This window comes from Zingiber officinale, chromosome 7B, assembly GCF_018446385.1.
Source record: "Zingiber officinale cultivar Zhangliang chromosome 7B, Zo_v1.1, whole genome shotgun sequence".
Classification (NCBI taxonomy): domain Eukaryota; kingdom Viridiplantae; phylum Streptophyta; class Magnoliopsida; order Zingiberales; family Zingiberaceae; genus Zingiber; species Zingiber officinale.
This window is the reverse complement of record NC_055999.1, coordinates 15,430,675-15,441,508: the sequence shown is the minus strand read 5'-3', so window position 1 is coordinate 15,441,508 and position 10,834 is coordinate 15,430,675. Positions and strand designations below refer to the sequence as shown.

The following is a 10,834-nucleotide window of genomic DNA, read 5'->3' as shown; positions in this document are numbered from 1 at the left end:
TGGCGCGGAAAGTTATTTTGGCCGGATACTTTTGGCCAACACTTCAGGAAGACGCGAGCCGAGTGGTGGCCACTTGCTTATCCTGTCAAAGGCACCACAATTTGACACATCGACTGGCCGTCGAAATGAAAACGTCCACTGTCACATGCCTGTTTGACCAGTGGGGAATGGACATAGTCGACCCTTTTCCTATGGCGACCGGTCAAAGAAAGTTCTTGCTCGTAGCTGTGGATTTCTTCTCAAAATGGGTGGAAGCCGAGCCGCTAGCGAGGATAACGGAAAGTATGGTCAAGAAGTTCATATGGCAGAATATCATCTGCCGATTCGGTATTCCTCGCCGACTTGTCTCGGATAATGGGAGGCAGTTCACAGATCAAGAGCTAAAGGAATGGTGTGATGGTTATGACATTCAGCAAGCTTTTACCTCCGTGGCCTACCCCCAGAGCAACGAACAAAGTGAGGTCACCAATCGGGAAATCCTTCGAATATTGCGTGTGCGGCTCGACCATCTGGGAGGCAGTTGGGTGGACGAATTGCCTAGCGTATTATGGGCGCTGCGAACGACCCCCAAAGAGGGAACTGGCCTCACTCCTTTTCATCTGGTGTATGGCGGGGAAGCTGTTGTCCCCGTGGAAATTGGCGTTGAGTCCGATCGGGTGTTGCACTACGACGAGGGAAAATGACGAAAGAAGACGAATGAAACTCGACATGATCGACGAGGCTCGCGAGAAGGCGGCCGCACGGCTTGCAGCATACCGACAGAGAATGCGACACGACAAAGTTATAATAGGCGAGTAATCCCTAGATCTTTTCAGGTGGGCGATCTAGTCTGGAAAAGGGTTAAGCCGGTCGGCGACGTCAAAAAGTTGGAAGCTCCATGGACAGACCCATTCAAAGTGGTGGAGAAGCTGCAATCAGGCGCCTGCTATTTGGAAGATGCGGAAGGGAGAAGGCTGGATCGATCGTGGAACACAAATCACCTCCAACCTTACAGAGACGGATGAGAGGTGCGCGAGTAAATTTATGTACCCTTGCATGTATGTATGCTTGTTAGATGCAGGAAGGAAGGAAAAAAATCGATTTCACCAATCCATTTCTCCGGGATTAAAATTAGAAAAGTACTCTGATGCATATCAAAATTATTTTAATTTAATTAAAACATTTATACTATTATTAGAGTATACCAAGAGTACAACAATTAGACTAGTCGAGTAAAAATAAAAGATTTTTTTTCACTTTTTATTCATTAATGGTGTGGATTGTGTGGACGATGGACCTGGGCACTATGTAGTTGGTCAGCAAGGATTTCTTGGTCCACAAATTATGGATCAGGGGATGATCCACTGATCTGGACTTTTGATTTGAATGAATCCCATCTTTAAATAAGTGGGATTTATTCAAATCAAAGGTCCACATGTAGTGGATCATCTCTTGATCCATAATTTATAGATTAGAAGATCTGCTCTCGTAGTTGGCCTGCTTGAGACAGCCCACCTGCATTTTATCAAGTCATAGGATCAATAAATACGCTAGTATGAATCTATCTGAGGCATTGAGCAAGCAAATACTGGCCAATCAGAACCGTACGATGTCACTATCACACTATCCCTGCGATTGCCACAAAATCCACGATTAATTATTGATCGATTTAACGATGAGGGAGGTGGCTAAGGGATTAGGTTTTCTTTTGCAGTGGAGTGAATACCCGTACCCGGTTGTTGGAGGAAGAGAGCGGCTAGGGTTGTTGCTCGCTTATCTTTTCGATCGTCGGCCCCCGAATCCTATCTTTTATCGTCATTTTGAAGCATCCTTCTATTGTTTTTGATGGAGATTGTATCGCTGCGGCGGCCTTGCTAGTGCCGAGGATTAACCTGGTGCTGTTCTGAGGCCGGCGATCTGAGCGGGACCCTGTCGAGATGGCGACCGTCAACCCCTTCGATCTACTGGGAGACAACGAAAACGATGATCCATCGCAGTTCGTCGTCGCCCCTCTGCAGAAGGTGGCGGCCAAAAAACCCGCCGCGCCAGGCATCACTGCTCCGACAGTGGCGAAGCTTCCCGTGAAACCGGTTCCCCCTGCACAGGCCGGTTAGTTTGTATCATTTATTGGTCTTGAAAAGATTTCCTGTTTTTGGATATCCTCGTTTGGATCCTGGGTTGTGTTTGTAAGTCGATGGCATCCTATAATGTTGGCATTATAACCAATGTTCGATGGAACCTTCCTTCCTTTTTTGCCCCTTATAATTTGTGCTTGGGTTAGATGGAAGTTTTTTTCATTTTTCTGAAAGATCAGTTTTTGATTGAGAATGTTTGCGACACAGTGAGGGAGTCGAGGGAAGGCAGGAGCAATGCTGCCCCTCCACGTGGTGATGCTGGCCGTGCTGGACTTGGACGTGGAAGAGGTGGACGAGGCCCAAGTCGTGAATTTGGGAATGAGAACGTGAATGGGTTTTCTAGGAGCTACGGTATCGTTGGAGGTGGAGGTGGTGGTGGAGGCGAAGACGGTGATGCTGACAAGCCTGAAAAGGCACGTCCTGCACGTCATCCCTTTGGCGGTGGCCGTCGTGGTGGATACGGGGGCCGCGGTGGCTATGGTAATGACGAATCTGGAGGTGATGATGAACGGCCTCCTCGCAGATTGTACGAGCGTCGCAGTGGTACTGGTCGGAGTTATGAGGTGAAGCGTCAGGGTGCAGGTCGTGGTAACTGGGGAACTGTAGCTGACGATGCACTTTCACAGTAACGATATTGGTCTTTTTTGCAGTATTTCTATTGGGCGCAGAAACTTTTTTGGCAGGTGTGTTACTGAACTTCCTTTTATTTGTGAAACTTTTTAATGAACAGGGAAAAGGAGGATGCCCTCAAATCCTATGAGAAGCCAACTGATGGGCACCAAGAACGGGAAAACGCACCATTAACAGAGGAGAGCAAGGATAAGGAGGATGCAATTAAGGAGACTGAAGAAAAGGAAGAGGACAAGGTAAGCTTCTCTTTATGCCCTTAAATCTTGATTCTTTTGGATGTCAGTTTAAAAGAAAAACACCTTAGGACTGGCTACAGCTATATGTTGCTATATGTTTTTATTAACTAACAAAAACGGCACCGAATGGTTTTCTTTTATAGTGTGTGATTTTTGGTAGTTCTTTCTTTGTAAACGTTTTATGTAGTTTTGGCTGATTATCAAATGCCAAAGACATAGGTTCCCGGAGGCATCTTTGAAAATATCTCATGTTCCACTTCAATATAAAGTAACTGTGAAAATATTCTGAATCTATTTCTATTTCTACTTATATTGCCATCTTTAGGATGCTTCTATCAATTGGATGCATTATGCATGTGCATGCTGAAAAAAAAACTATTCTTCTTCTCCTTTTTAAATTACTAATCTAATTGTGTATACCTTGATAGTTGATAGTAAAACCATTGTTTTTTATTGAAACAACCATTTCTGTAGATCTCTTGAATGACACTTATATGAACTATTGAACTTCAATATTGTTGATCCAATTCAAACATCTTTTACTGCTCTCTATTATCTTTTCTTATTTTCTAGATAACTCATACTATCTAAACTATAGTATTTTAATATCTCATTTAGCTATTATGAACACCTTCGAAAGTCTTCATCTGCTAGTGTCACATCAGGCATTTTGAGAAAGGAACTCAAATGCATTATACTTAGAAATATTGACTCTGTTACACCTTATCATATAGATAAAAATTATATATGTAAATACTCCAGCAAACATCAAGTTTGTCTATTGAAATCTGCTTCCTTGTGTTTTTGGTGATCTACTGTTGAGTTAGTTTTATTTTAACCCTTCTAGAATATTGTGAATGATACTTGATGAGTCCCTGCTTTAATATTTATATCTAGGTGTGAGTAGTTCACTTATGAGAGCCATATTTTTTTGTTTTCTTGAACGTGCCTTTGTATGTGTGACCTGCTATTTCTCTTGGAAAGCTAAGCAAATTATTGTACATGTTCCAGATTATGTGGTTTTTACTGGTGAAAGTCTTCAAGAACGTTATCAGAATTTTGTATTAGGAAAAGATCTTGAAAGGTGTTTTTGTATACCAATATTAATGCCATTTATTGTACATATTGTCCCTAGCAAGTCAGGGCTTTTGAACATTGTGTTTTTATGTGTCATTGAGAACTTAATTGTTCTTATTGTGAGAGTATATGACTAGCTAGGCTAAAAGATCCTGAAAAATACAGGGCTTTTCTGCAAGTGGTAATTTTCTTTTCTAAATTTTAAAGTAAAGCTTGTGCTATCAGTTGTATAACATTTTTGTTTAATTGCTAGTGGGCCTTTGTTTCTTTAGGTACTCATTGATGGTTTGTGCATGCACTTTCATTGATGTTTCCTTATCAAAATTTATTTATTTATATGTTTTCTATGACCATAATACATCCAAAAGAGGTAAACTAACAACATCATGCCTAATGCATGTTTCGAGCAAGGACAACTTTCAAAGATCTCATTCTTTTGCCCACTATTTCTTATCATAAACAAGCACCAACATCGAAACTATTCTAGTGTATTTGGTGTGTCAATATGTTTGTCAGATTTTTCCTTGGTTCTCTTTGTTTCTTGCTCGGTCTTCCATTTTTTAGGCAAGCAAAGAGTTTGTGATATGATTACACTGTTGAAACTTTACTATCTTAGGCATGCTCCTCCTCCCCTGCTCGTGCTTGCAAATTTATATGGTTTTGGCAATAATTAACCTGGCAGTACTTTTCATATAGTCTCCTGCATTTAGTTGTCCTGCCGTTAATTGTTTTTTTTGTCACATAGATTTGACCTGTCCTCTGTTACATTGATGCTGGTTTAAATAGAGATGGATTCCTACCTTAAGCAAGTATTTTTCAGCCTTTTTATCAGTTATATGATGCTGTTGTAGACTTGTATCTCTATATGAGAGACACTTCCCAGCTTGTTAAACTTTCAGATTGGTGGATTGGGACTAGCACTTCCTGCATATATAAATGACATGTAGTTTACTCTAAATGGCATTTGTTAGACTGATCAAAAGAGTCTTGCATGGTATCTCGAAACCAAAACATATGCAAATACTTGATTCCACCCAGCCTATTATTTTTGAGTGGCAGAATAAAGTAATGGTATGCTTCTCTGTCATGCCTAAATTCAGAAACCTGCCATACAAAATATGTTTTATTATTTCAATTAATTTTTTGAACTGGTTTTCATATATATGGCTGATCCAAAGGTCTTGCATGATGTGGAGTAAGTCAAACCGTTGTGTATGCAAATACTCTATTTCACCCAGCCTAGAGCGATTTGTATATGGCAGCATAAAGGGATTGGTGTGTGTCTTCCTTCACACTTCAATTCAGGAAGCTGCCATACATGAAGACCAAGTAAATCAAACCATTGTGCTGCATTATGCCTCCTGCAGTGCTACAAGTTATTTTTGGTTCTATATTGGTTGAATTTAATAGAAAGGGAGCTCAGCTCAATGGTAAAGTTGTTGCCGTGTGACTTAGTGGTCACGTATTCGAGTCTCAGAAACAGTCTATTGCAAAGCAAGGTAAGACTGCATACAATAAACTCTTTCTCAGGATCCTGTATTGGCAGAAGCTTCGTATACCAGATTTTTCTTTTTTTATTGGTTGAATTTAATAGTCTAGTGTTTGATTGGTCTTTTGAACTTCATGTTGATCGTAATTATTCTGTAATTGTCATAGTATAGTTTACTAAAATTATTTCTTAATTGGTAAAATTTTTTTATAGATTCCTTTTGCCATAAGATTCAAGATCTTCACATGAAGGTTATAGGGTTTTGGCTTCTAAATTTGTATATGTAACCATTATCCTTTACGTATTGTAGTCTAATGTTAACTAAGATTGTTTTTTAATTGGCAAAATTCTTTGATAGAATTTTTTTAATGGCAGAAGATAATTTGTGAGGGTGACCCTTATGCTATATACCTATAACTCAGATCTACAAGCAAGAATTTGCTAATGGTTAAAATTTTATAGGCGTTTATAATAGTTAAATGTCTCTCTCTTCATATATAATAGTAGTTTCTCTATCATTAAGATATTCTTAATTTTTTTTTTGTATATGATATGTTGATTTACAAATAACTGAAAGATGTGTGTTTTATATTTTTTCCCTTTTCTTCTTTCTGTTTTTCAATAGGTCATGTACTTAATGATATTATATTTTGCATTAAGGTTTCCACTAGAGTTGTTGATGCATCACACTTGTTGAATTGTATTGTATAGGAGATGACTTTGGAAGAATATGAGAAAATAAAAGAGGAGAAAAGAAAAGCCTTACTTGCATTGAAAGCCGAGGAGAGGAAGGTTGAAATCGACAAGGAGTTGCAGTCTATGCAGCTACTAACAACAAAGAAAGAAATGGACCCTATTTTTGTTAAATTGGTATGCCTGCTGCAAATTCCTGTTGTCTAATATTTTTTCCCCCCCTTAAAATCACTACTGTTGTTCACCTCCTTGTCTTCTCCACGCATCTGATGTGTTTTATCCTTCAGGGTTTTGACAAAGATGCAGGGAAAAAGAAAGAAAATGTTGATGGTGATGAACGGAGCAAAAAAGTATAAACATTTTTTCAAAGATATTGCTGCTTTAAATTTTTTTTTCCCCCATCAATTATTGAAGTTGCTTCGTTGTTAGCCCCTGAACATCAATGAGTTCTTCATGACTGGCGAAGGTAAGCAATACTACAGCTCTGCTAGCCGTGGACGTGGCCGAGGAAGAGGTGACCGTGCACCATTCAGAGGTGGTTTTGGCGGCCGAGGTTCGAGCCTCGTCGATGCTGCTCCATCTATTGAAGATCCCAGCCAGTTTCCCATGCTCAGCGCCAAGTAGGTCAAAATTTTAAAACAATGGCAATACCAATCTGTGAGTTTTAGCTCATTATCTAAGACTGTGTTGCTTCCTGAGAAATAACTTTGGGTCGAGTTGGTTCATTTCACTTTTCAACTATGTATAATGGAACTCTCTCGAACTGTGTTCCTAGGAATGCTTGTTACTTTCATTTATTTATAATCTTCAACCTAGACTGATTCTATTTGGATAACTAATACCATATGAAACATAGCCATTTACACTAGGTGTACATTAGTGTAGGCTATACATTTGTACTAGGTTTACCTTGAGTAGATTGTACATTTATACAAGTTATACCGTACAGTAGGTTTTATCTTATTGTTTTAGACCTAACACTCTTTTTAAGCTAAGGCATATATATGGTATTTATTTCTAGGATTGATCAATTGCTTCAACTCGATCGAATTTCATAAAATGATTTTTTTTTTAACTATTTGAATTTTTTAATGAAAAACGAGTAAACTGAATTAATAAAATATTGAATTAATTCAGAGAGTCTATAATGTGTTCAGTCAAATTCATTCTGACCATTAACAAAATCATGAGGTTGAAGTTATAACATAATGCTAACAAACATGAATTCGTACCTTTTTATTTGCACGAATATTTATTGAATAAAAATTCCATCTTTTTATTTTAAAAAAAATCAAGAAACGCGGAGCTAAAAGTGTAACTTTATCATTCAACATATTCTAGCAATTACAATGGAAAAATGGACATCTTTTTGAAGATTACGACAATGACTCTTGGAGATAGCATAATTGTTTTACTTTACTTTCCTAGTTCAGTGCGCATCAACAATACCATAAATCATTCCCAGCAATTGGCTGGATGACTTTGTAAAAGCTCAGGTTGTGATCCAAGATTATGAACAAAAATCTCATCCGCTAAAGAAAAGGCATGTGCCCACAAACAAAAACAATAGTAGTTTTACCACAAATGTGGAATTGTCAAAACATCGTACATGGGGCAGCCATTGCTTGGAGTCTTCTGACCTAAGAATATACGTTTGTCCCAGAAGATCAGATCATAGTAATGATGCTACCTTATGTTGAGACCTAAGAATCTATTATGTAACTGTGGAGTCCTTTCAGGACGGTCTGGTGGCTAATACATGAATCCTCTTAGGACGGTCTGATGGCTAACACATGATGTATTATCATCATAAGATCTGGGATTCAAATTTCAATATAACTGAAATAAATGTCTCCCTTATATATTAGTCATTATTCCAAAAGTTAGTAGTCGCTCGTAATTTACCTTCTTTGTGTTGACTTTAAAATGAATTGACAAGAACATTCAGGACAAGCGTATTCATCTTTTTTTTCCCATCCTATTATGTATTGTTGAAGTAATATTTGACTAAATCGTCGCCTATCTTGTATTTGGCAAATTTCAACTGCAATTCAGATTATTCTTTGCTTTGCTTGCATGCCCTGTTTGCTTTCTCCTCTTCTTGCTCACGTCAGATTTCATAGAATAAGCAGCGGTGAGAAATGCAGCTTCTGCAGTTTCCATGTCATCATCTTTTGCAGGTTCAACTCTTCCTTTGTTATCAAAGAAGAAAAGATCATCATCCCTCTTGTTGGTTCTTGAATCAAATTTTGTAGTATTGTCACAGGCGTGAGATTCCTTGAACATCACTAGATCCAAAATGTCATCCTCAAAAAGCTTAAACCCTCATTCTTCAACAACCACAAGCCACTCTACAAGTTGAAACAATATTATCAAACATTGTGGAATTCAGCTAAAGTCACAACATAATAGCGTTTAGATACCGACTGAGAAGCTCCTGCAGCGTGTTAGCATTGGGTTGGTTATGTTCTTCCAAGAGAACCTGATGAGTGACCATTTAACTAAGGCATTTGGAACACCGGAAGTCCTAAATGATTTACTATAGCATATAGCTTTGTTAAAATCTCCATTGCTCCTGCTACGACAATGAATTTCAGCACTAATACTAATATCTGCAAATATCTGTAACCTTGAGCATGCACCTAAAAGACTGAATGACTTCATGAGTAACAATTAGTTTTTTCATTAAAAGATTCATCAAAAAATTGTTGAAGTTTTCTACTTCAATTCCAGGATTTATGAAAGAATAATCCACTAAAATCACGGCATCATAGAGGACACTTCGCGCCAGGCTTTCATCTGTGGAACTCTGAGCAAAAAATCTTGCATTAGAGACATTTTCAAAATTAAAACACGTGAAAAATTAATTTAGACTCCAATATAGTAATAAATGGTCCCAGCCAAGAGTGATCCAAGAAGTAAGCAAATGATAACCTAACTTACTTGGCCTCAACAATTTCTTAATGCTACTTATAGCTCTGGCCTATTTAAAGTCAAAAGTCCAGTTTAAAAGAACAACCTCCCCTAAAACTCTCTGAAGGCAAGCATCACAGAAGATGTTGTGGAATATTCACTACATTAACAAATGGGAGGATAAGAATTCGAAACCCAAGCAATGACTGCAGTTCATTTCTGTTCGTGACTCTGCTTGTGTCCAAGCAAATATAATCAAATTATGATGTTATATAATGATTATAAAGCTGATCTTGAATACATATCCTCGCAGAACAATGATCTGTGCACCTGAATCAAGCCAAGCATTTTGCTAAGTAACTATTTGCAAGCTATCTAGGATATCCTGTAGCTCAATTTGTTGTTCATTCACAAAGCAAGATCAGATATGGCATAAGTCAGTAAACATCTTCTTGGGTTAATTAATTAAATATAGAGCTTACTTCATGCTGATATTCGTAGTTATGCCTTGCTGTCTCTGACTAGCATACTTACCAAGAGGATAATGATGGGCATCGGTGGCTTCAGTAGTAGCAGTCTCAAAATTATATCTGTTTATGAAGGTCAGAAGTCAGATAAGAATCACATGTTAGATCAATCAATCATGAAAATCTCTCTTTTGTTATCAAGATCAGGAAAGGTACTCTGCATGGAACATTTATGGTATTTACTAGGAAAATAAATATCATTTAGGCCCACGTTAGATCGTAAATAAGGTATCAAAGAGCTAAAGCTTTCAATAATTACTATGAAATTGACAGAACTAAAATCGACGGGAAGGCAGAGAACTCACAGGACTCCTTGACTTCGATGAGGAATCGATCGATGGATTCTTTGAGCATTGAGTCAAAGATTGTGCCGGCGAGAGGGCCTTCGGCCAGCGATTTGACCGGGGATGGAGATTCGAGGATGATAGGGTCCATTTAGAGTAGCATACTTCAGATGTTGATAGGGATTGAGCTGGTGTGGGAGGCTCAAAATTCTAACCCTAGTTTCTTCGATAAATTTTTTTTTTATTTCGGTGGGAAATTTGATTTGGATTGGGGTTGTGCCACTGTCGGAAAGGAGCACAGATCTCCGATCACTTTTTTATGGTCCAGGGAATGTGCTACTTGTATTTGTGGTCGGATCACAAATGTGATCAGGCCGTAAATGGTTGCGATCATTTCCTGGGTTCATCGTCCCCACCAGATTATAGTTTTTGTTCGGAGCGGACGGCCGGAGGCCTGCGGTGGTGGATAAGTGGCTAAGTTACTGGACGCCGAGCGAGGGTGTCCTCCGGGCGGTCTCCGACCGCCCGCTCTGAACAAAAACTATAACTTATTGGGGACGATGAACCCAAGAAAAGATCGCAACGATTTACGACCGGATCGCATTTACGGTCCGATCGTAAATACGAGTGGCACATCCCCTAGACCACAAAAAGTGGTCCAGGAGATCCTGCCTCGTCAGGGAGCGCATATCTCCCGAACCACTTTTTTATGGTCCAGGGAATGTGCCACTCGCATTTGTGGCCGGATCGCAAATGTGATCCGGCCGTAAATGATTGCGATCCCTTCCTGGGTTCACCGTTTCCACCATGTTATAGTTTTTGTTCGGAGCGGGCGGCCGGAGGCCTCCAGTGGTGGATAAGTGGCTAAGTT

The 10,834-nt window shown here is 39.1% G+C and overlaps 1 protein-coding gene and 1 long non-coding RNA gene across 2 annotated transcripts; one reads left to right on the top strand and one right to left on the bottom strand.

Annotated features, from left to right (window-relative positions):
- The first annotated feature begins 1,662 nt into the window (after nucleotides 1-1,662).
- LOC122005396 (RGG repeats nuclear RNA binding protein A-like) lies at nucleotides 1,663-7,074 on the top strand. Its single transcript, XM_042560424.1, has 6 exons — nucleotides 1,663-2,088; nucleotides 2,322-2,739; nucleotides 2,845-2,980; nucleotides 6,258-6,416; nucleotides 6,527-6,589; nucleotides 6,669-7,074. The coding sequence occupies exons 1-6, from the start codon at nucleotides 1,917-1,919 to the stop codon at nucleotides 6,861-6,863; spliced, it is 1,143 nt and encodes a 380-aa protein (XP_042416358.1). The 5' UTR covers nucleotides 1,663-1,916; the 3' UTR covers nucleotides 6,864-7,074.
- Nucleotides 7,075-7,865: 791 nt separating this feature from the next.
- LOC122003594 lies at nucleotides 7,866-10,187 on the bottom strand. The gene is made up of 4 exons (XR_006117999.1): nucleotides 9,985-10,187; nucleotides 9,687-9,742; nucleotides 8,667-9,048; nucleotides 7,866-8,590 (listed from the first exon to the last, which is right to left on the bottom strand). It is a non-coding gene; the product is annotated as an uncharacterized LOC122003594 (long non-coding RNA).
- Nucleotides 10,188-10,834: the final 647 nt, after the last annotated feature.